This window comes from Boeremia exigua (assembly GCF_020726555.1).
Source record: "Boeremia exigua strain MPI-SDFR-AT-0100 chromosome Unknown C7974scaffold_3, whole genome shotgun sequence".
Taxonomy (NCBI): domain Eukaryota; kingdom Fungi; phylum Ascomycota; class Dothideomycetes; order Pleosporales; family Didymellaceae; genus Boeremia; species Boeremia exigua.
In genome coordinates, this window is record NW_025763520.1 from 2,786,777 (window position 1) to 2,809,174 (window position 22,398).

Here is a 22,398-nt window from a genome sequence, read left to right on the forward strand (position 1 = left end):
TTTCAATATCTCTCTCAACCGTGGCACATACTCCTGTTCCTAGAAACCATGGCCACTCCATCAAACAAGGCTGACATACCTTTGCAGCGGTTTCCATGGCTGTACATAAAAGCTGACACGCCTAAAGGTCCATTGCACTCCTGCATATACTAGATGGAGGGGCTGACGCGGGGATAGGTCGAGGTGTATTTGCAACCAAAATCATTCCCGCAAAGACTGTGATTGAAGTCTGTCCTGTCCTGATTCTGGGCTTGGATGAGAACAAAACCCACGTCGAGCACACATCGTTGTATCACTACACATAGTATGCATTTAGGCCAATCGATGCTTGCAAATATCATGCTGAATAACTGCAGTAACTGGCCGACGATCGACTCTGATGGCAACAAGCGAGTGGCCCAAGCCGTCATCTTGGGTCTAGGGTCGATGTTCAATCATTCGACCCAAGATCAGAATGTTGTATGGGAACGAGACCCAGAACGCCTCATCATCACATACAAAGCATTGCGTGATATACCAGTTGGCGAGGAGCTTTGTAAGTGGATGATGAACATAGACGACTCGGCTACTGACAGACAAGGTATCTCGTACGGGAGTCACCTTACGTTCAAAGACGCCGATGCACCAGTCGCTCCGCCACCCGAAGAAGAAATGTTCGAGCTGTTCAATGCAATCCAGATCGATTGAGCTTGGATCGCGCATATATGAGTACAAGACATTAAAACAGTGCGCGTAAGCCGACGAATACCTTCAAACCTCCCCTCAAGGACGCCTGGCTACCAATGACCTGAATCAGACAAAACGCCACCAAGACACGGAGGACCAGCAATCATGACTTTGCGACTACAGGCTCGCTAGGTGCTTCGCTCTGCGGTGTAGCCTCTGCCGGCGTGTCATCGGCCGAGCTGCTCTCCTCTGCGTCGTTTCGGAGTTCGTAGGCGAGATCGAAGCATTCTTCAAGAAGCTGCGTCACGCTTCCTTGGCCGTCTGGAATTTCATCGCCAACCATGAACTTTCCATCGACGCGCATGTTGTCGATCGAGTTCAGCTACAAAGTATCAGCGCAAGCGGAGTTCAAATCGTGCGGGATTGCATACCTTCATACTGTAAGGGTACAGTTCACGCGGAGAGGAAACACCACCAAGCTTCTTGACCTCGAGCAAGCATTTCCTCAGGGTCGTCAGCTGGTTGTAGATAGGTAGCAGTGCCTCAGAAACAGGCTCGGAGGTGAGAAGTAGTTGGTAGATGATGGCATAGCTCTTGCGCAAGAGGTAGAGAAGTGTCTAAACTGCGTTAGTCACCACAATCATTCCATCACACTCAACGTACCCTCTGCTCATAGATTTCAGCGGGTCTGCCGAGGACATCGTAAAAGTTGCCGTCATCAGCCCGTGACTCGTCGATGCGATCCAGCTGGCGCTGGAAGTCCCAGAGGTCTGTCTCACGCAGAGACCACGCTTGTGTAAGCGAGAGCTTCTCGAGTTTGTTTCGAATGGACAGGAGCCTGTCGTAGATATCTTGGAAAGCCGGGTTGATTCGCCCTTGCCTGTTAACTGTTAGATCTAAACTCTTTAGTAGGGTCGGATCGCTGACTTCTCCTTGATTAGAGCGACCCATAGTAGATTCCGTCGCAGCAGCTGTGAGATCAGAGTCTCAGCTTCGGGTGCGGGTTCTGGGTTTGCCGCAGTCAACTGCATCTTCTCGGTCATCTCGATGAGCTTGTCCTCTGTGGAACCAGTGGTCTCGTATGCGACAATACCGTCCTTCTTCAGCTCTTCTTCCAGCTCGTAGAGCTCTTTTGCATATGCGTCGACCTCCTCGTTAGGGAATTTTGATCGTGCATTGCAGCCAGCCAACGATCGAAGGAGAGAGACGAGTTTTTCCCATTTTGGCGTCAGTTCCGGCGTAAGGTGGGTGAGATTGAGTCGAAGCGTAGCCAGTGTCTCTTCGCATACCTTGATGCGGGCGTCTAGGAGTGTCAGGAGATGCGGACTGTACGCATCGCTGCCTCTCTCAACATAGAGCCGGCATTCTTTCATCTGGCTGCTCAACCCATCGAGATCCTTCGGGGAATAGAACATGGCTTCTTTAAGATGGTCCAGGAGTCGCTGTAGATGAGTTAACATTGTGTCGCGCAAGTCCGAAAACCGTGTACCTTCGCAGTGGAGATGTAGGAGTAGCTATGACGTGGTTAGCAGGATAATTACTATGTGGCAAAGAACATACACAGCCGGCGGTTCATGGTTCTTTCCCACTGTCATGTATGCAAGTGAGATGAGCTGGAAGCAGTCGTCCAGCATGTAATCAACTACATCATGTGAGCAGTGTCCAACCTCAACAAAACCGACATACCTTTGTTCTGTTCGAGGCGCTTCGTTACTCGGATCTCGTTGAGGATCATCACTTGCTCGATGACTTGATCATACAATTGCAGAACATCCTGGCTGCGGACATACGTCGACCGGTCGCGTTTCAGCAGTTCCAGCTGGGTCCTTATCGACTGCAGCTTGTCGAGGATGGGCTGCTCCTTCGGGTCCAGCGGGATCCTCGGCAACGGCGAGTCTGTCATTGCGCACAACTACAATGTTCAAGTATGTTACTTCTGTGTTCCGACGACGCAGGGAGAGTCAAGGATAGAGTGGTCTGCAGCATTCAAGTTTGCGACGTGCCAGTGGACCGATTCGGCAGCCGTTCGATCCATGGTGGGGAAGCTGCAGACGTCACTAAGTCACGTGCAGCGTGGCCTAAATCGCAAGCGGCAAGCCCCGCCTCATCATTCCATCTCGCTTCACGTAACTCATCAACTTACCGAATGCATGTATGTGTTTAGTCGAATATACGATGAAACTCTGCTGTCGGTACGGGCAATAGTTCAAGCATGATCTGAGGAGTGTCGAACACGTTACGTTCACGTAGAGGCAAAGAAGAGCCATCCTTTGTCGGAGTATGTTATCTTCGGTGTTTGACTTGGATGGAAGCGTTCTGATCCATGCGTATCCGCGAATACTTTCCCGCGACGATTCTCTGCAGAGTCCATTGCCCAGAGCTAGCAACAGGTAGATATTTGGGGCGAACTAAGCTGAGCGCCGTGTCAGCCTCCACAAGCCTTTGCCTGTCCATCCACTATCAAAGAATAATGGGAAGCCTGCAGAGTAGGATGCAGAGCCTGAACAGGATCACTGGGCGAGCCTGCCAGAGTTGACCCGACCATGATCGAGGGCGGTGCATGTCAGAGATGGAATCATCTCGAGTGCTCAGATTCATGAGCTGACGAAGACTGAAATTTTTGACGATATACAAACGAGACCGTTGAAAACCAAGATTAAGATGACGACGAGGACGTTATTGAGATAAAGAGAGGAGTGCAGAAAAGACGTGTGATATGTACTTGTCGATACCAACGCAGAAGGCGAAAGTGACAGCAACCAGACGGGAAATAGTCAAAAACAAATCGGGACGAGCAGTCCAGTCATATGAAGAGTCTACTCAACTGCATCAGTGCTGTTATGCAGCAGTTCAACAGCGGTCACGTGGTTGCACCACTCACTGCCTTCATGCGGCGTGATCTACTGCCACGCATCTGAGAGCACACATCAACAAATGTAGAACGCCGTAAGACAAGAAACAATAAGCGTCTTTCAACATCACTCGGCTGCATCACTTTATTTGATGTTCACACCGCGCTCGCTTCGGTATTCGCTGGTGGTTTGGTCGTCGGCTGACTAGCGCCAAAGAGGGAAGGCGCGCCAAGTGCCCACCATCAATTTGACCAGAACTTCGACTTCCAGCACCGCGAACAACTTGACCTCACCTGACCTAACCACCACAAGTCACTCAGTCGCGATGTCTGTCTCCGAGCTTGCCACATCCTACGCGGCCCTCATCCTCGCCGATGACGGTGTCGACATCACTGTACGCTCTCCCCGCCCGCACGCAGCGGCCCCGTCCCGAACGCGCAGCTAATTTGACGTGTGCAGGCCGATAAGCTGCAGTCCCTGATCAAGGCGGCGAAGATCGAGGAGGTCGAGCCCATCTGGACCACCCTGTTCGCCAAGGCCCTCGAGGGCAAGGACGTCAAGGACCTGCTCCTGAACGTCGGCTCCGGCGGCGGCGCTGCGCCCGCTGCCGGCGCTGCCGCTGGCGGTGCTGCTGGCGCCGCCGACGCTGCTCCCGCCGAGGAGGAGAAGGTCGAGGGTACGCAGTCCCTTCCCCGCCGCGGGCTCGCGCGCACACCGCCAAGAAAACCACACATTGCTAATTCGCACCGCAGAGAAGGAGGAGTCCGACGACGACATGGGCTTCGGACTGTTCGACTAAGCGCCTTTTGTCCCTTTTCGCCAGATGCCTTTCGCGGGGCAGCGCACCACGGAATCTCGGTGCGGGCTCCTGTAGCCGGGGGCTGGGCAGCGTCTCGCCTGCGCTTTTGCAGCGGGCCGGCCGCAACACACGATGCACGGCGTCATGAGAAACGTAGAGGTCGGCAGGTCAATGGAAACAATCCAAAAAGTGCAAAAACGCGGGACATGTCTTGTGATGTGTCGGGCCGTGTGCCCGTGTCCCCCCAGACGATCGGCTTTGGGCGGCATGGCTACGAGAGAAGAAATGGCGTCGTAGCTGGGTCCCCTCCGCGATGTCCGCTCAATGTGATCGACTACTCTATGCTGCTTCTTCTGTACTCGTGAATGTGCTCCGCGATTTGAAGACGGACTTTGTGGTTGCTCTACCCTTTGGCCATGCTTCGTGCTACTCACTGACTTCTCCCTGCTGTCTGCTGTCACATTTATGCGTGCATACACACTCTTGATCACATCATCACGATCTCACGCAAGCACAACGCGACCCAGCCCCAACAAACGATACAAATACAAATACAATTCCCACTCCGCCCAATGCCAATGGTATCAAGTAAAGTCTAACAATAACGCCCACAACTCCAGCCTTTTTTCAGTCTCCCCCCTCAATACGTACTTCCTCGCACGCTCCAGACATCTCACTTGCTCGCACGTTGCACCTGCAGCCTCACCAACTTGTCCATATTCCGCAACCACTTCTCGGCAAACGCGGCGTCGGTAAAGCGCCCCGCGGACTTGCGCGCGCGGAGCCGCATGGCCAGGGTATCCTGCGGGCTGAGCGATAGCGCCTTTGAGAAGCCGTCGGCGTAGTCTTCGACGGTTGTCGCGTGGAAGCCTATAACGCACAGATCAGCACAAGCCTTCGTAATAGAGTGAGCGAGATGGAATAACGTACCAGTAGCGCCCCCGTCGACCTCAACCGCGATATCGATCTTCGGGCCGCCCGAGTCGTTGACGACCGAGATCAGCCCCGCGGCCTGATACTCGACGACGCCGATGCCGAAGTGCTCGTTCCACATGCCGTTGACGCCGACGCTGGCGCGGCCCATCCAGCGCAGCATGGCGGGCCAGGGCGCGTCGCACAGAAAGGTCACGCGGTCTTTGATGTGCAGCTCGTGGGCGAGCAGGCGCAGGGCGTAGACGCTCTTCTCGTCGAGCGAGTCGCGCACGGAGCCGATGAGGACGAGGTGCGGTTTGCCGCCCGGATAGGCGGGGAAGGCGGGGGCGGAGCGCAGGAACAGGGCGAAGGCGCGCAGGATCAGGGCGTGGTTTTTCTCGGGGCGGAATTGGGCGATGTAGAGGAGTGTTGGGTCGCGCGGGGGCGAGGCGGGGGTGAGCGGGATGGCGGAGGTGACTTCCTCGACGGCGACGGGGGGGAAGACGACATCGATGTCGGGGTGGGGGGAGGTGGTGCGGCGGCGCGAGGGCCCCCAGAGCGAGCTGACGTGGGCCTGGGTCCAGGTGGAGTTTGTCATGACGACGTCGATGGTGCTGCCGACGCGGCTGTAGAGCTGGGCGAAGAGCTGCCAGTACTTCTGCTTGGCGGCGCCGCGGTAGCCTGTGCCGGCGCCGGCGTTGACGCCCTGGCCGCCCGTCTGCAGCGAGTCGAGCATGTCGGTGGAGATGGTGGGGTAGTGGACGTAGGCGCCGGTGGGGACGGCCGGGAAGAAGCACGACGACAGGGCGAGGGCGAAGGCGTAGCCCATGGTGTCGACGAAGATGTCGGGGACCAGCAGCGAGAAGGCGTCGTAGGCCAGCACCAGCGAGCCCAGCGACTGGCCCAGCAGTGTGAAGCGCGGCCAGGTGGTGGCGAGGACCCAGTGGCGGGTGGTGAGGTACAGGAAGTGGATGGTCGGCGGGTGCAGGTGGATGTTGAAGCGGTCCTCGACGCGCTTGAGGATGGCGGCCTTGTCGACGTCGTGGTCGCCCGTGTAGACGACGCAGACGGCGTTGGGCCAGCGCTTCTGGGTGGCGCGGATGGCGGCCCAGAGGACGCGCTCGCCGCCGCCGCCGGCATTGCTGGGCAGGTTAGCTGTGTGCAGGCGGGGGAGTGTAGGAGTGTGGTCCGTACCAGAAGGGGTGGAAGAAGCCCACGATGCCGTCCCACTGCGGGTCCGGCGTGTCTGGCTTGTCCGGCGTGTCTGCAGCGGATGCAATCTCCTCCCAGTCGTCGCCCTCGGGGTGGGCGGCTCGGTAGGCCCTGGCCTCGGAGGCTACTCTGGCCAGCAGCAGCTCGCGTCGGGTGCTCGACGAGCGGCGCAGATGGCGGCCCACCAGCGCGCCCAGGAAGCGCACAATCGCGGGGAAGAACACGAACGGGACAGCGACCGCCGCGAGCAGCGAGAGAAGAACGACGAGAAGCGCCATGGCGAGCAGCTCGGGCCCGGAAACGGTGGTGAGGAAGGGCGTCGGTCACTGCGCGGACTGTTGACACGAATGCACAGGTGGGATGACGCGCCGGTGGACCCTGCAGCCCGGCAGCCCGGAGCTCGTGCGCTCTCCCGCGGCGAAATTCACAGACGCGCCCAGCTCCAGCCCTGCACGACACCACCACCATGGCCTCGACGCTGCTGCGGCGGCCCGCCCGCCAATTGCTCGCCGCCCGCCATGCCGCCCCCGCCCGCTGCAGTCTGCGTCCAGCCCGCGCCTTCCACGCCTCCGCACCCCGCGCCGACCCGCTGCTCGACGCCGTGCTCTACCTGCCGCACGAGATGATGAGCTTGATGCACACGCAGGTGCCGTGGTGGGCTGCCATCCCGGCCTCGGCATTCCTGCTGCGCGCCACGCTCGTCCTGAGCGTCGGCACCTGGGCCCGCGCGCTGCTGGCCCGCTACATGGGGCTGCAGCCGCTGCGCCAGGCCCTCGCCTGGCAGCGGCGTGACGAGGTGTTCAGCGAGATGCACGCCCAGCGCAGCGTGCGCACGCCCAAGGAAGCGACGCAGCGCGCTGCCGCCGAGGTCAAGAAGGCTGTCGCCGAGCTGGACGGCCGCTGGAACGTCACGGTGCGGGGACAGCTGGGGTGGAGCTTGATCCAGATCCCCATCTTCTTCACCATGGCCGAGGTCATCAGGAAGATGACGGGCGCGCGCGATGGGCTGCTCGCGCTGACGGTCTCGTCGCTGGATGGCATCAAGACGTGGTTTGGTCCCGCGCCTGGCTCTGCTGGGGATGCGACTACAGCGCTCGCGATCCCCGATGCACTCGCGGTCCCTGATGCACTCTCAGCCCCCGATGCATTGTCCGTAGCCAGCGCATTCACCCAGGTCGACGCAACACCCGACGCCCTCGCCCTGGCCACAAGCCCCTTCTTCGAGCCCACCCTCGCCACCGAAGGCATCCTCTGGTTCCCCAACCTGATCCTGCCGGACCCCTTCCTGCCCTTCATCGTCTCCGCCCTGATGTTCTCCAACATCTACTTCTCCCGCAACGCCGCCGCCGCCACCGGCAAGAACTGGCCCACCGCCCTGCGCCGCCTGCTGCTGGGCGTGTCGCTGCTCATCGGCCCGCTGTGCCAGAACCTGCCCTCGGGGCTGATGCTGTACTGGGCCGGCAGTACGTCGTCGGTCATGCTGTGGAATAAGTGGCTGGACTGGAAGTACCCCGCGCCTACGGATTTCACTGCTTGCAGTAGGCCGCTCCAGATGCCGCCGGCGCTGAAGACGAAGCCGGCGGCTAGGCGGTTTTGAGGTGGCAGAGAAGAGAGATTATGATGTTGACCGTGTGTGGCATAGAGGACGAGGGATTCACATTGACTGGCTGACATGTGTCTACGAGACGTTGCATGGCCAGACATACAACGGCCATGTACTATGCCACCCCCTCACGCCTACAATCCTCAGAATCGTCACATCTGCCCGCCTCCCACTAGCCGCTCAGCACACCAGCCACCTGTGCAGCCGTAGTATCGCGGGCTCAATTGTCACATTGAGCACCGCCGCGGCTTCCAATGAAGCGAGCATGTAACAGAGGTGTAGTCGTCGTCTACCCGCGCTGGCTAAGACGAGCCACGCCCTGCTCACCACCAGGGACCGTGGCATCGGCCCGCCCGCTTATCGTTGGCGCCATCCGTGGCTCTGACTTCTGGGACGCGTGGGGTTGTACGTAGCAGACGCGAGATGAGGAGAGAGAAGTAGTGGAAGAAGTTCGATTGTGATACCAATCCATGTTTTGCAGAGCTGGTGCTTGTGTGTCTGCGGGGGTGTGTTTGCTGGGGTCGCCTGTTGTGGTGGGTTTCACTGCTGGATGTTGCCTATGGCAATGGATTGAGGTTGCAAGCACTCGCCCGTTCACATGAAAAATAGCAAACAAACATTCCAAAACCAGCAGATCCGTAAACTGAAGTCATTGCAGATACTCCAATCAGCTATCTCTACCCTACTCGGTCCAGTCCTCCCCGAGCCAATAAACCCGCTTACACCGCACGCATCCAGCACTCGCCCTCCTTTCCCTACCAACCACCCCCGCGACCTTTTACCCCAGACCCCAAACCCCACAATTCCCAATCCAGCCCTCAGATATCGACATGTCCCAGTCCCACGCCGTGGTACCCGTGCAAATAACACCCCCGATATTACCCCCCCGAGTTCCTCCGCCAATGACAGCGCCCGCCTGCCCAAACAACGCGTGCGCGCCGCCGCATCAAGAAACCGAGCAATCTGCGCCTGCATGGTGTAGTATGGGGAGCGGAGAAACCGCCAGGCATGGGCCTTGGCAGTGCGAGGGTGCGAGGCTTATAAGTCTTGGGGGAATAGCTTGTTCGGAGCGCTTCAAACCGGCCTTTGTCGACTCGAGAGCACTATGCGGTCTCTTACTTCGCTTCTTGTGTGTGCGGCGCAGATTGCGGGCGCTGCGGCGGCGTCGCTGACGGATGTGGCGACCGTTGGGTATGCGACGCTGAATGGCGGGTGAGTGTGAAGGATCGGTCTTGGCAGAAGGGTCACTGAGACGGCGCAGAACATCGGGAGGGAAGGGGGGCGCGACGGTCATCGTGTCGACGCTTGCTGAGCTCGAGGGTGCGATTGCTGGGAACGACCCGCGGATTGTTATCGTTTCTGGCACGATCACGGGCGCGAAGAAGATCTTCGTCGGGTCCAACAAGTCCATCATCGGCCGCAATGGAAGTTCGTCCCCCTCTTGCAACTACAAGTGACATGGTGTCTGACAATGCAGAAATCGTCGGCATCGGCCTCTCCGTCGTCAACGCAACAAACGTCATCATCCGCAACACCGTCCACCAATACGTCCTCGCCACCTACGAAGACGCCATCACCATCAAGTACTCGACAAACGTCTGGGTCGACCACGTCGACATCAGCAACGACCGCACGCACGACAAAGACTACTACGACGGCCTCGTCGACGTGAGCCGCGCCTCCGTAAGTCCCCCCCCCCCCCCGCCGCCTCGCAGCACTTACTCACACGCCCTAGGACTTCATCACCATCTCCAACAGCTACCTGCACGACCACTGGAAAGGCTCGCTGGTGGGGCACTCAGACAACAACCAAGCCGAAGACGCCGGCCGCCTGCACGTCACCTACGCCAACAACCACCTCGCGCGGCTCTACTCGCGCGGCCCCATGTTCCGCATCGGCACGGGGCACCTGTTCAACTCGTACTGGGACACCATGGACGACGGGGTGCGCACGCGCGCCGGCGCGCAGCTGCTGATCGAGAGCAGCGTGTTCGAGGCCACGAATGACGATATTATTGCGAAGAACGGGTACGCGGTTGTTAGGGACGTGGATTTGGGGATCGGCACGAATGAGGCGCCCACGGGCACGCTGACGAGTGTGCCGTATGCGTATACGCTGCTGGGGAGCGCGAGGGTGAAGGCCGCGGTGGTGGGTGTTGCGGGGGCGACGCTGTCGCTGTAGAGGGGGGGGGGGGGTACTTAGGTACTTAGAAGCTGCGACATTGGTGTCGCCAGGAAAGAGGGAGGGGGAGGGGGGTTGTCCATAGCAACAGTCTCCATTCAATTGCTCTCCCCTACTCGAGGTTCATACGGTAATACACAAACTCGCACGCCGCCAGCTCGTCATACAGCTTCCGCGCCGGATTCCCATGCTGCGTAGTCCACTGCACGCGCTTGCAGCCCTGCTTCCGCGCCTCTGCGGCCACCGCCTTGATCAACTCGCGCCCGAACCCTTTCCCGCGCAGCTCGTGGTCGACATACAGATCTACCCCAGTCAGCTCTGAACACTGCAGATAGGAAACACGGGCCCCACGCACCGTTGAGATGCATAACCGGCTCCTCGGCCCACGGCGTCTGCGTGGGGAAATAATGCGCCAGCCCGAGCAGCCTGCGCGGGTCGTCGGCGTCGCGCACCACCAGCCCGTGCAGGTCCTTGTTCGGGCTGAGCAGCCGCGCGAAGGTCCTGGGGTACTGGGCGTCCGGGAGCGCGGCCTTGTAGAACGCGATGTAGAGTCGGAACAGCCGCTGCCACTCGTCGTAGTCGGCTTCTTCGAGGGGCGAGATGTGCGGCGCGGCGGGTGCTGGGGCGCTGGCCATTTTGCGGGAGTGCAGGAGTGGCGGGGTGAGGTGGGAAGGGGGGAGGGTTAGGTGGAGAGGGGCGCGGGGACACGGGGCACGGCGGAGGAGGAACATTGGGTGTGCGATAGACGATTTGTTTACTATATATATGAACTCAGGGCTGGTATCGCGAGTGAGCGTTGCTAGACGCTCGATGCGCGTGTGAGGAGTCGAATGCTGGGGGGCTCGCAAACTACTACCTCACGCAATCCGGGGACCTTGAATATCCGCTAGTGCGCTTCCCACCACATCCACTCCCGCGAGCTGAACAACAAACCTCATGCGACCGTGTTCTTCGCTTTCCATTCCCGTGCTGCGCTTTCGAAAGTGCAGAACTCCACCTCCTCGCCCCAGCCCTGTAGATACGTAATCGTCCGCTCGATCATGCCGATGATGTGCGCCATGCCGCTCGTATCGGGATGCAGCACCAGCGGGAACACCATAGTGTCGCTCGCCCCCATGTCGTCGACCTCGGTCCTGATCCACTCGAACTTATCCCTCCACATGTTCTGCATGACGCGGGCGTCGACGTAGCCCTGGGAATTCGGCGTGTGCGGCCAGAACTGCATCGGCGTCATGTCTTCGGCGTACCAGTTGGCGGGGATCTCGACGAGCGTCTTGTGCGTGGGCGCGCCCGGCGCGGCGAGCGGCTTCATCCAGTCGCGCGCCTGCGCGTGCGCCGCGTACGACGGGGGCGTGATGGGCGGCAGGGCGGGGATGTAGTAGGGTTTGCTGTCGTGGTGCGAAAGCGAGGAGTCGTAGAGGAAGCCGTGTTCTTCCAGCAGCCCCACGGTCGACTCGCGCAGCTGGTACAGCGGGGCGCGGTAGCCGACGGGCCGGCGGCCGATGAGTTGCGTGTATAGGGTGATGCAGTGCTCCAGCACGTCGCGCTCCTGGGTGGCTGTCAACTGCGGTGCGCCCTCGTGGCAGTAGCCGTGGAGGCCGATCTCGGCTCCGCTGTCCATGATGCTTGCGAACTCCTTGGGGAAGCTTTCTGCCGAGTGCATCGGCACGAACCAAGTCACTTTGTCTTGGATGTTGTGTTTCTTGAATAGCTTGAGGAGTCGCGGGACGCCGACATACGCGGAAAAGAACCCAGCACTGTAGTCTGCAAGATTGTTGTCCGGATGCTGACCGGTGCCTAGCCAGCCAGAGACAGCGTCAAAGTCGACGGAGAGGAGAACTTTGATCTTGGGTCGAGACTTTACGAGAGTCACCGGCTCTATACTGGTGCTTGGTGGTAGAGTGTGCGACTGGATGGCCTCCGAGCGACTCAGTGATGCTATGTTTGAGTCTTTTGTCGACTGTGACGCCTCGATTTCCTCATTAGACCATACAATTCGGCCTTCCATCCCGCCGTCGACCGAGATGCATTGGCCTGAGATGTGCCCAGCAGCCCGATGGGAAGCCAGAAACGCCGCTGCTCTCGCCACGTCAGTTGGCTGTGCGATCTTCCTGAGTGGAACACTACTACTTGTCAGAGCCGACACTGTGACAGTATAGGGTTGAATACACACGTAGCTTGCGCTTCCCTCCACATCTCCTTCGGATCGTCCAGCCGGCCCTCAATCAATTTGGTGTCCACCCAGCCAGGAGCCACAGCATTGATCCTCGCCTTGCTATTCAGTCTAACAATCTCGTTCTTGACAGTTCTGACAAGACCATACTGTAGACCAGATTTGCCAGATGCATACTCGACGTGTCCTGCTTGACCGAACACGCCGCACTCCGACCCAGTCACAATGATGCTAACGTTATCCAGCTCTTTACCGACCCGAGTCTGACTCGATTCGACTTGCTTTAGGAAGTGCTTGATTGTCAAGTAAGTCCCCCGAACATTAAAGGCATACGTTCGATCCCATAATTCGGTCGGCATATCCCAGATCGGGTAGTTGTTCGATTCATCCGTGATGCCCGCATTGGCGCAAAGGATATGAACCGGGCCAAAAGTTTCTGCGGCTTGTTTGATGGATGTGGATATGGAATCTTCAACGCTGATGTCGCCCTGCAAGAATTGCAGATTTGGAGTCGTGGTCGAAGCGAGGGCATTGGGCCGTAGATCATGTGCTGATACCTTGCACCCTTGACCCAGAAACTCTCGGACGATGGCGCTGCCAATGCCTCCCGCCGCACCGGTAATGAAGACGTGCAGGCCCTCTAGCTGCAGGAAAGACGACATTGCGCCTTGGAAGGTTCAGTTGCTGCAGTCATGGTTCTGGAAGACGCCCACATCTCTACATGGTGGAAAGCCGGAAGTATCCCCGCTGCATGCACGATAGCCCTATGAAGATAAGGCCACATGTCGGCTCCAGCCGATCTCTGGACATGCTGATGCACCGGCTAGCATCGTGCATGATGGCGTCCTGGGAGAGGTCAAGACAGCTCGTCAACACCTGATTCGAGAGATGTGATGTCAGTCTCACAGGCTCCACAGGGCTGCGAGCATGGCGCTTCCCGCACCAAACAACACGGTGGACGCACGGCTACCCCGCCCGCGTATGGGTCGTCTCGCAGCATCAGCCAGTTGGAGGTGCAAGCCCCTTTTGCCCCCCTCAAACTTCCGTTAAAGGCAGGTGTGCATGGGCAGTCGTGAAAACCGTCGAACACGGCGGGCAAGAGAGCCAATATGCTGCAATAATAGCGTACTTGCACTGCCACGTGAATGCGCAGGCTTGAACAACCATTCGTCGCTTTGCGCCGGAGGCAACCGAGACGGCCAATCGCCAGAATGATGTGTAGGACCGATTAGTTGTGCAGGGCGAAGGCGACATCAAGGTCGTGGAAAACATCACCCGCAAAGGTAATGCAAAGCTTCTACGTTTTGATGACTACGTCTCATTGTAAATCATGTTCCAGCTCTGCTCGAGCTTTGAGTGGATCTTGGTTCTTCCCCCTGCTCAAGCCTCAAGGGGCCCCACGAAGTCTGAGCGCGTCGGCAGCATGGTCGGCCCGCGCCATAAGCCGAGCTACATTTTTTGCGTTCTGCTTTTTGGCCGCTCATTAAACACCAACGAACCACGTCGCACCTGCGATGCAGGTAGCAGCTTCATGTCAGCTGTTTTGCAGTGTTCTATGTAGATTGGCTCTTTCGAAGACTCGGCGATTCGACACTCTCCACGATCACGAGTTCAATTTGTAGCCTAGATCGAGCCCAACGACCTGCCAAGGTCATCCCACTCGTGTTGCAGTGTCTGAGCTGAAAGGCCAGGACGACTTTGCGTCTAAAGCATTGGGAGACATATCGTGATATCAACTGTTTTTGTATTTTGTTGTGCTGTGAGCACGTTGTGGTGCGAGAGCTTTTTGGTGTAAACTATAGCTCTTTCTTCTCGTCGGCTCCTGCCTCGAAAGCCATAGGCTCCTTCTTCGCCGTTGGCACAGGCTTCTTTGTCGCAAGCACCCAGACAGCTGCAAGCCCCTCAGATGCCAACGCAATGATGGCTGCGCAGGCAGCAGTCCACACCTGGATGCTGATGCTGCCCAGTGGTGCGCGTGGAAAGCTCAGAATCCATTCCACGTAGTATGGCACCCAGCCTGCTGGTAGCCAGAACATGGGCGACTTGGAGAACCAGAACTGTAGGACGAAACGAAGGCCTTGCGTGCCGAGGAATCGCACGGCCTTGACGGCGGAGTTGAACGCTGTTTGGTGGGTGCGGAGGGAGCCATCTGCGAATACATAATCAGCTTTGTGTGATGATTCGAGCCTCGGACTGCTTACCCAGCTTCTGGTACTCGGTCATAGCCTTGTTGTGCTGGCGATCGAGCTTCGCCCACTTTCCAAAGTTGTCTTGCGCCGATGTGTTTCCAAGCTCACGCTTCAGCTGTACGATTTCCTTCTTGAGCGCCTGGCATCTTTGCGCATTTTTAGATGTCGGTGTGGGCAGCTTGTTGTACAGAACCCATAGCTAGATGGGCATCAGTATGTTGCAGTGGAGTACAGCAGAGATGGAATGCGTACCAGCTCGTCTACGCTGCTTGCGCCTACAGTGTTGATCAAATGCAGAACGAGCTGCAAGATGAAGACCACCAAGAGAAGAGAAGGCATGGCGGCGAGGGTCGACAGGGTCGTGGCGTGGGGTAACTCCGGCGTACGCCCTGGTGTTTGGTGCTGGTGGTGGAGGGGCCACGTTATGTCATCCATCCGCCGAACGGAGGTAAAATTGGCAGCGGCTCGCGCGCTCCCAATGTTAGGCGCCGGCAGCACGGGTTCCTTCCGGCTAGCTCTCCCTCAGCTCCCCGAGGCCTAGACAATCAGCATTCCTACGATGATACATATAAATGAGCCTCACGCACATCACAGTCAGTGGACTACCTGTTGAGACTTTACAATGGCTCACGGCGACCCCTCGGCGGTTGAGCAGCAGCAGCACATATACGAGTCGTTGCTTCGCTACTTCGAGGAGTATGAGGCCGGTGTGTTCGAAGTTGAGATTCTTCCACCTGCACTGGAGCCTTCTGGAGGTCTCATTCAAGATGGCAAAAGCTTGGGGATATCAAAAAAGGCTCTGGTTTCTGCCTTTCTGATAGCACGGCAAACATTCTTCGACAACAGAAACAACAGTCCAACTGACCCAAAGGTACATAAAGATACATTCCGGATAAGACTCTGAAAATCTCATCTACACGGTTCTTCGTCGGCTTAACTAACCCCCTCACTAGGCCCTTCAGGCAACCAAGATTATGCTTCTGTTTGATGGAGAGCAGCTGACGGCTGCAAACTTCCGCAAGCGCAGATTGATTGCCCTGCGAGATGCGGACGACGTGGTTACATTTCACCAAGCAGTACTTGCAGAGCTCGCTTTCGTAGGTAGCATCCTTTCTTCTCCACTGCACCGACAGACCAAATCACCTACTCTTTGGTATCACCGTGCGTGGCTGCTGGGGTTGATTGGCCCCCTTGAAGTGGAACGCGCTTCCGGCAAACGCATGGCTTCTATCATCTCCACTGCGCTCGACTCCGTGTGCAAAGCTGGAGAACGGCATCCGAAGAACTACTACGGTTGGAATTATGCTCGCCGGCTGGTCACGTCCTTTGATTGGGTTGCCGGAGAGATGGGAGCACCTTTCCCTTTCGACTGGATTGTGTCTTTGTTCTCAGAGCGACTCTGCAAGTGGTGTTTCAAGAATCCCAGCGATTGCTCAGGCTGGTCGTATTTGTTCTTCCTGCTCATGCGACTTGATCCTGTCGACGAGCGAGACGAGATAGTCGAGAAGGTTCTCAAATACGCTGCTCAGATCAAGTCCGAGAACGAATCGCTTTGGGGTTTTGTCCGCGTCGTGCTTGCGCATCCTACACTTCTGGGGGATCGTGAAACCTTGATCGAGACTCTTGAAGCAAGCGTCAAAGACACAGAATCAGACTGTGCATACTCGACATATGTGAAACAGAGTCTGCGGTGGATCAAGACTTCAGGCAAAAGACCACTACCTTGAGGGAACACATCTCCCGATGTTGAGCCACTTCGCATTATTCTTTCCGACGACGAGGGAACAATCTAGTAAGAAAACGCCCTAAAAAAGATGGCTTCGATGTCGGAACAGGAGATTCTTTTGGTGGCAGCCCCGTACTGCCACCGACAACCCCACTCGATGTTCGAGGATCCGGTTCGTACGCAGCAGGCGTCTGAGGACCTCCAGGCGACGCAACACTTCCATCGTCAGAATCCGGCGAGTCCAACCGACGATTGCCCCGCTCGATGGGCGATGATGAAGTCGAAATCGAAAGTCGTGGTGGCGCTGTATTCCTCGACAGCAACCCTGGAGTTGGCAGCTGCTCGCTGGGCTCATACAAAGTAAGGACCTTTCCTTTGGCAATCATCCGCACGGTGGACTCTCGGTCAAGCCGGAAGAGTGACATCTTGGGAGTGTTGAGGTTCGAGTAGGGCTTGAGAAGGGTCCAGTCGATCTTGTACACGTGTCGGATGTTGACATATGAGTCCCACCGCAGAGCCGCATCATCTGCCAACACAAGTGTAGGGAAGCGTTTCTTCGCCTTCTTCGAGCTTGCATCTGGGTGCTCGGGGCTGGGCGAAATTGGCAGATACCATGAGCGTCGGCTCGTGTGGAACTCGTTAGATTTGGGATAGAGCTGGTCGAGCTTCTTGCCTTGCAAGGACGTGATCTGGAAAGAATCAGCAACGGCTCATGCTGTGCAACTGCCAACTAACAAGATGGAAGTGGACACTTCGTTTGTCGTCCTGTGGCCTCGAGACTATCACAACGGGGTGATTGTAGATGCCTTCCTCGACAGCGCCCTTCCCGTGCGCTCGCTTTACAGCGTGGTTGGGAAGAGAATCCGACGCCGGCAGCCACATAATCCGGCCTTGCGCAATATCGATATCATCGTCTCTCCTTCCAATCTGCTCTGTCTGCGCTCGATACAACTTATGTGAGTCCTGCAGATGTGGTGGCAGCATCTCCATGCACGCACCGGAATAGTACTCTGCGGCTGCCATAGTTGCTAGTTTGCTACCAAACTACGCACCAGCCCTCTCCATACCCTTATACCTCTACCAAAATCCTAGCCATGTCGGACCCCAAACGGGCCGAGTCATCGTCATGGCCACGGGACCACGCGCTACAGTCATCTTCAAGCCTCATGGTTCGGAAGCCTAATGCAAGTCGTCGTTGCAGCCTGAGCCACGATCCTCCAGCTGCCTTGGTGCAATCGGGGCCCAGAAGTCCCATCGAGAGCCGCCATCTCAAGGCTTAGCGGTGCCAAGCTACGCGTTTGTACGGGTGTACCTGGCCAGTGTAGTATCAGAGAAGAATTTGTAAGGCAGGAGGGCATTGGATTGGTGGCTGTGTTTTGAGGGTGTCGGCGGAGCCGATATGAGTGGTGGGCCTAAGCCAATCAAAAGGCTGTGCCACTTGTGTGGCTGTGTCAGGGAGAGCCGGGCTATGGGAACACTCTCTTCGCGAAGCGAAGTGCGGATGGTATGACGGCCGCTAGGTGAAGGCTCTGATACGGGTTGCCGAAAAGATGTTAGACAACCAATCGCAAGAGGTGTCGTCTCGGTTATTGTTCGTGTGACGGTGTTTCGGTGTTTCCATGTTCACTCTTTACCCTATCGACGGACTCATCTCCGTTCTCCGCTTTGCACTTTTGTAGATCCTTAAAGAACAGACAGCAGTGTCGCGCGAGCAGGTTGCATTACTGGTCATTGCGGTGGCGATCATCTCGCGATCACCGAAGGTACATCCACTATACAATGCATCGACGCCTTACATGCGTCTCAGCTAGGCGGCATTTCGACCAATGTTGCGAAGGACCGGATACGTTCCTTAAAAACGCAATACCTTTGCAATACAAAGATCTCTGACAGCATGAGCTGACGTGACGCGGCCCTCCCTGTATATTGTAGCCAGTACAGCCGCAAAACACGAATTCCGCACGACTATCCAGCCGAGCTGAACCAACCCCCTGACCCCCCTTATCCAAGGTTTCTCCTCTCAAGCATTCTTGCATCATATGTAAACCTTTAGAGACCCCTCGCATCATCGCCAGATTCCACTGACTTTCTCCCCTAGCTCCAAAGCCATCATGCTCAGGCGCTTGCTACCGCTCCGTTCTCTGCCAGTCGTCTGCAAGCCCGCTCGCATCCTTGGCTCTACAGCCTTGAGCTCAACCTTGTAGGTATCTAGCTTAGCGCCATGGCTCTGGAAATGTCGCAAGGGACGCGCGACTTGTTCATCCCACAGATCGCTTCTGACCTCTTCGCCATTGGGCCCGTAGCTCTTCTGAAGCGGGTGCTTGAACCGCTCTGCAGCCGCATGGTCGTGCCACTGGAATATCATCACCAAAGCCTCCTCGTCCGCCTCATCGATATCGTCTGCCTCGTCTTCATCCTCCGCGAAGTAGAGCGACATGTTCTTCTCGTCCGAGTTAGTGCTCATCAACGGCGATGGCAGGTGGGTGCTGCTGGATCCAAGCGAGCTGGATCGCGATTTGCGGCCATGGTAGGGTACTTCAGCCCATGCCCAGAAATCCCGGATCAGATCACCCGGCCGACTAAACGCTGGTACTGTGTTTTGCATCTGCATGGACAAGGACGAACGCTTGGGCTGCCAGCCGAAATGCTTGCCGATTGACGCAGCAACGCCGGAATTAGGTGCTTTCAACGCCATTATATCGCATGGTATTGATCGCTCTGGAGATAGTGTGGCAAGCGAGAGAATAGAGTAATCGAGGTATACTTGTTGTATACTGGGCGGATGCGCGAGGAACGCGAAAATGTCATTATAGATGGGACATGTAACATCTGAACATTCGCTCAGTGTTGTTACAACCACAGCAACTCTAGGGTCCGACAGGCATGGAGACCACAGGGTGAATGTTGTCGGGTGTAACGACGAATCGGTCGCATCGATAATGTCGTTCAGCAGGTTGGTGAGTGCAGAGTACGATTTTGTACGGGGTGAGATGTCCTCCTTGAAGGTGAGGGCAACGAGGCTTAGACTAACAAGCGAAGGGGTTGATTGTGCAGAGGCGACGGCGTGGTTGCGATGGTAGCATGTCCGGCAGCATGAAGTCATTTTGGCTTCTCCGTGGAGGCAGGCAGCAAAGGCCGATAAACGTTTGGCTCAGAAAAGGATGCAACGGTTCCAAGCCGATGGTTGGAGGGTCTCAGTTGACTCTGTCCTTTCTCACTTCGTGCCGATTTTAGGTGCTCCCTTTGGTTCGGAAATTCGAGATCGTATTGATGATGGAGGGTCCGAGCGGTCTGACTGTGGCTGTGAAAACAAGAGGTCAGATGAGTGTTAGCGAACGACTGATGCAACAGAAGAAAGGCCTTGCTGAAGTGGAGGGTAAATCACAGAGATGAATATGATATGAAGTCGTTTGGCAGCGCTGACAACTCTGTATTTGAAGTTTGAGATTCGTGTGAGTGGTTCCGCCGAATGCGTGTTAGCGCACATGCTCCGCGTGCGTGTTGCACTGCCTCTGCTGCTATGGCACGGATGCGTAAGGTATAATTAGCTATATCGAGCGGCGATTCTGTGCTGCTGTTCTGTGGGCATGCCTGCAGTCACCGGATGGCTGCAGAGTTGTCTTGCGTGGTCTGCATCACTGAGATGTCATACCTCACCTAAGGTGTACGTACGCACTCACGCGGCGAGAAGACAGTAAGAAATAGTAATCGTAATGCAACAACAGCAAGCCAACCACGACGGCGAGTCAATCACGCAACAAGTCTTGACATAGCCGGGACATGGGAATCCTTTGCTGTCGAGGTGGAGATCACGTTTGGAAGCCTTGGAGGCCTTGTCGAAAGGAAGCTTCGAATACGTCACACTAGCCACGAAGGGTACAGCGGCACCCGCTAACGCCTGTCACCCGCGGTCATCAATGCTCGGCCTTCCTTCGCGACTATATCAAGCATCTGGCGGCTCGACTGTGCCCAGTTCTGCTTGTGCGCACTCCTGATGGCCGTATATATGATGAAATGCCGTCTCATCTTTGATTTAACCGGAAGAGCTTCTTGCAACTAAAGCTTGGCCGTCAACGGCGGCCCACGGCTTGACACGTCTGTGCTTGGAGGGCTGATCATGACATGTTCATAGTTCCAGTGAGTGCAAAGCCTTTGCTTTGTGGCAAAGTCGTCTGAGCTCACGGACCGATACAGCAATGTGTGGACCGTCTCCACCTTTGTCGCCAGAAGTGATGTTGTCTTTTTCTCATTATATTGGTCAACGATGAGAAGTATTGTCTGACTTAGAAGCATGTGTCGAGGCCGTGGCATTTGCCTGTCCGGAAGCCCCAACTTCCCAAACATATACTAATCCTTTGACCACTGTGATGAAAGAGAAGTAACCAACAGTGCACCGTCCGTGGCTACATCTATTAATCTAGCCATCGTTCGTCTAAGTTTAGATACGATTGCTCTCGGCGATTAGAGTCCGAGACATGGGACACCTTCACGAGCTTCGAAGCATTGGTAAGGACCAGGCAAATTACGGATCTTATAGTATCGCTGCTATATCAAGCGGGAGGTATCTCAAAGTACGAGCCTTCACGTGAGGTATAAGAAGCAGAAAGAGTACGGATATTTCAAATGAGGTTGAAAATACGCGAGGATGGAAGCGGTAAGGTCACAGGATCTAACAAAACGGGCTCCACTCTCGTGTACATAGATCTGATGTGCGCTGTACTTCTATCTTTACCTGAATTCCACACGGCTCGCTCCTCTTCTTAGGCAGTACATATCAAAGCATTGTGCGAGGGACTATACACATGAGACGAGAAATCGACAAACGGATTGTGTGGTAAGGATATATTATTAAGTATATAAAATCATGTCTCGTGAGCTTGAGCACTTCAAGCTCTTGCGGACCTTAATCGCTCCACTGCCGAAAAGCACAGTGTACACGCCGAATGCCGGGTAAGCGTAAGCCTATGCTACCTAAGCCCCATCTTCCATCATCTGCTCATGCCTTTGGAGCACCGCCATGCTTGGGGCCGAAGATGTCTTCGACGAGCCCCTTCCAGATCTGCTTTGCCATACCCTCGGCCTCCTCGACAGGCTTCTGCAGGTTGCGCGCAACCTTGGCAGCCATGCCCTGGAAGTCAATGTGATTACCCTCTGTTACATCAGAGATCGCCGACGGCGCGGAGATGTGCGAGCTGTCGGCGGCGGCAGTGTAGATGGTCGGTTGCATGACCTGCTTGATCAGTCCAAAGCTCTCAGATTAAGCAGTGGGCAGAAGTACCGGCTGTTCAGCCTCAGCAGCAGCAGCCTGTGTCGCTGAAGACGTAGCAGTCGACAGGATGATGGGTACGTTGATCTTGGTAGGTGCAGTCTTCGCGTCCGGGTCAAAGTCCGGGACATACATGAAGTCGATGGTGGAGGTGTCGTTGACGGCCTTCAGGCTTCGACTTGTGTTGAAGTGACGCATGGCATTACCGGTCTCGTGCTTCCAAGCTGCAGCCTCAGAAGAGGGCAGCTTGGGGCTTAACGAGCCGAAGGTGGGCTTGTCTGATGTGAGGAGGGATGAGGAGCTGGTAGCTCCGGTCATGTGCAGGTTGCGGCTCTGTGTCTTGAGGAGACGAGGACCTTGGGTCTTGAGGAGACGGGGTCCTTCCGTCTTCAGAAGACGCGGTCCCTGAGTGCGGAGAAGGCGGGGACCGTCAGTGTGGACACTGCGAGTCTGAGTCTTGAGCAGACGAGGACCCTCGGCAGTGCGGAGCAGACGCGGGCCTTCCGTCCTAAGGAGACGGGGACCTTGGGTGTCGAGAAGGCGTGGGCCTTGTGTGCGGAGAAGACGTGGGCCAGACATGTTGAGTGAAGGTCGAGTGGTGTGAGTGTGAGAGTTGGATGAGGCAGGAGCAGATAAGCTCAGCAATTAAATAGAGATGCAAGGCGTAAGAGTACTGGATGACCGGATTGGCGCGGACGTCAGAAGTGCAGTTCGGCGCGACTCGGATGTTTATTATCAAGTTCGGAGCTGAGGAGAATGACTGCTTGTACCGAGGGGGCCTCGCGGTTTTGAGTTCACCTCGGAACCCTAGCCCTATC

The 22,398-nt window shown here is 56.5% G+C and overlaps 14 protein-coding genes across 14 annotated transcripts; 6 read left to right on the forward strand and 8 right to left on the reverse strand.

Moving 5' to 3' along the window:
• Positions 1-48: 48 nt before the first annotated feature.
• On the forward strand, positions 49-687 carry C7974DRAFT_410701 (uncharacterized protein; the record flags this gene model as incomplete). The annotated part of the gene is made up of 4 exons (XM_046143484.1): positions 49-127; positions 178-304; positions 357-535; positions 581-687. The coding sequence occupies 4 exons, from the start codon at positions 49-51 to the stop codon at positions 685-687; spliced, it is 492 nt and encodes a 163-aa protein (XP_046000771.1).
• Positions 688-829: 142 nt separating this feature from the next.
• On the reverse strand, positions 830-2,569 carry C7974DRAFT_306252 (uncharacterized protein; the record flags this gene model as incomplete). The annotated part of the gene is made up of 7 exons (XM_046138071.1): positions 830-1,048; positions 1,098-1,283; positions 1,330-1,546; positions 1,594-2,108; positions 2,156-2,180; positions 2,227-2,308; positions 2,353-2,569. 7 exons carry the CDS (start codon positions 2,567-2,569, stop codon positions 830-832), a joined length of 1,461 nt encoding a protein of 486 aa, XP_046000772.1.
• Positions 2,570-3,799: 1,230 nt separating this feature from the next.
• On the forward strand, positions 3,800-4,656 carry C7974DRAFT_389124 (60S acidic ribosomal protein P1). Its single transcript, XM_046141331.1, has 3 exons — positions 3,800-3,912; positions 3,978-4,194; positions 4,271-4,656. The coding sequence occupies exons 1-3, from the start codon at positions 3,844-3,846 to the stop codon at positions 4,315-4,317; spliced, it is 333 nt and encodes a 110-aa protein (XP_046000773.1). The 5' UTR covers positions 3,800-3,843; the 3' UTR covers positions 4,318-4,656.
• C7974DRAFT_389126 (uncharacterized protein) lies at positions 4,657-6,782 on the reverse strand. Its single transcript, XM_046141332.1, has 3 exons — positions 6,424-6,782; positions 5,248-6,371; positions 4,657-5,187 (listed from the first exon to the last, which is right to left on the reverse strand). Exons 1-3 carry the CDS (start codon positions 6,717-6,719, stop codon positions 4,991-4,993), a joined length of 1,617 nt encoding a protein of 538 aa, XP_046000774.1. The 5' UTR covers positions 6,720-6,782; the 3' UTR covers positions 4,657-4,990.
• A 281-nt stretch (positions 6,783-7,063) lies between these two features.
• On the forward strand, positions 7,064-8,038 carry C7974DRAFT_305002 (membrane insertase OXA1/ALB3/YidC; the record flags this gene model as incomplete). The annotated part of the gene is made up of 2 exons (XM_046138002.1): positions 7,064-7,467; positions 7,603-8,038. 2 exons carry the CDS (start codon positions 7,064-7,066, stop codon positions 8,036-8,038), a joined length of 840 nt encoding a protein of 279 aa, XP_046000775.1.
• Positions 8,039-9,149: 1,111 nt separating this feature from the next.
• On the forward strand, positions 9,150-10,226 carry C7974DRAFT_461837 (putative pectate lyase A; the record flags this gene model as incomplete). Its single annotated transcript, XM_046146179.1, has 4 exons — positions 9,150-9,256; positions 9,306-9,472; positions 9,522-9,727; positions 9,780-10,226. The coding sequence occupies 4 exons, from the start codon at positions 9,150-9,152 to the stop codon at positions 10,224-10,226; spliced, it is 927 nt and encodes a 308-aa protein (XP_046000776.1).
• Positions 10,227-10,338: 112 nt separating this feature from the next.
• On the reverse strand, positions 10,339-10,861 carry C7974DRAFT_410707 (acyl-CoA N-acyltransferase; the record flags this gene model as incomplete). The annotated part of the gene is made up of 2 exons (XM_046143485.1): positions 10,339-10,529; positions 10,582-10,861. 2 exons carry the CDS (start codon positions 10,859-10,861, stop codon positions 10,339-10,341), a joined length of 471 nt encoding a protein of 156 aa, XP_046000777.1.
• A 184-nt stretch (positions 10,862-11,045) lies between these two features.
• Positions 11,046-13,532, reverse strand: C7974DRAFT_389130 (polysaccharide deacetylase family protein-like protein). Its single transcript, XM_046141333.1, has 2 exons — positions 12,400-13,532; positions 11,046-12,349 (listed from the first exon to the last, which is right to left on the reverse strand). The coding sequence occupies exons 1-2, from the start codon at positions 13,059-13,061 to the stop codon at positions 11,161-11,163; spliced, it is 1,851 nt and encodes a 616-aa protein (XP_046000778.1). The 5' UTR covers positions 13,062-13,532; the 3' UTR covers positions 11,046-11,160.
• A 140-nt stretch (positions 13,533-13,672) lies between these two features.
• On the forward strand, positions 13,673-14,077 carry C7974DRAFT_138258 (uncharacterized protein). The gene has a single exon (XM_046135523.1). The coding sequence runs from the start codon at positions 13,730-13,732 to the stop codon at positions 13,958-13,960; it is 231 nt and encodes a 76-aa protein (XP_046000779.1). The 5' UTR covers positions 13,673-13,729; the 3' UTR covers positions 13,961-14,077.
• A 118-nt stretch (positions 14,078-14,195) lies between these two features.
• C7974DRAFT_410709 (CHD5-like protein-domain-containing protein) lies at positions 14,196-14,927 on the reverse strand (the record flags this gene model as incomplete). Its single annotated transcript, XM_046143486.1, has 3 exons — positions 14,196-14,548; positions 14,601-14,787; positions 14,841-14,927. The coding sequence occupies 3 exons, from the start codon at positions 14,925-14,927 to the stop codon at positions 14,196-14,198; spliced, it is 627 nt and encodes a 208-aa protein (XP_046000780.1).
• A 155-nt stretch (positions 14,928-15,082) lies between these two features.
• On the forward strand, positions 15,083-16,427 carry C7974DRAFT_138300 (uncharacterized protein). The gene is made up of 2 exons (XM_046135524.1): positions 15,083-15,459; positions 15,542-16,427. The coding sequence occupies exons 1-2, from the start codon at positions 15,211-15,213 to the stop codon at positions 16,313-16,315; spliced, it is 1,023 nt and encodes a 340-aa protein (XP_046000781.1). The 5' UTR covers positions 15,083-15,210; the 3' UTR covers positions 16,316-16,427.
• Positions 16,428-16,613: 186 nt separating this feature from the next.
• On the reverse strand, positions 16,614-17,259 carry C7974DRAFT_290424 (uncharacterized protein; the record flags this gene model as incomplete). Its single annotated transcript, XM_046137641.1, has 2 exons — positions 16,614-17,003; positions 17,050-17,259. Coding segments are annotated over 2 exons (600 nt in total), but the record flags the coding sequence as incomplete, so codon positions are not given.
• Positions 17,260-18,379: 1,120 nt separating this feature from the next.
• Positions 18,380-19,417, reverse strand: C7974DRAFT_410712 (uncharacterized protein; the record flags this gene model as incomplete). Its single annotated transcript, XM_046143487.1, has 1 exon — positions 18,380-19,417. One exon carries the CDS (start codon positions 19,415-19,417, stop codon positions 18,380-18,382), a length of 1,038 nt encoding a protein of 345 aa, XP_046000783.1.
• Positions 19,418-20,984: 1,567 nt separating this feature from the next.
• C7974DRAFT_138323 (uncharacterized protein) lies at positions 20,985-22,300 on the reverse strand. The gene is made up of 2 exons (XM_046135525.1): positions 21,593-22,300; positions 20,985-21,544 (listed from the first exon to the last, which is right to left on the reverse strand). Exons 1-2 carry the CDS (start codon positions 22,157-22,159, stop codon positions 21,311-21,313), a joined length of 801 nt encoding a protein of 266 aa, XP_046000784.1. The 5' UTR covers positions 22,160-22,300; the 3' UTR covers positions 20,985-21,310.
• Between the last annotated feature and the right edge of the window lie 98 nt (positions 22,301-22,398).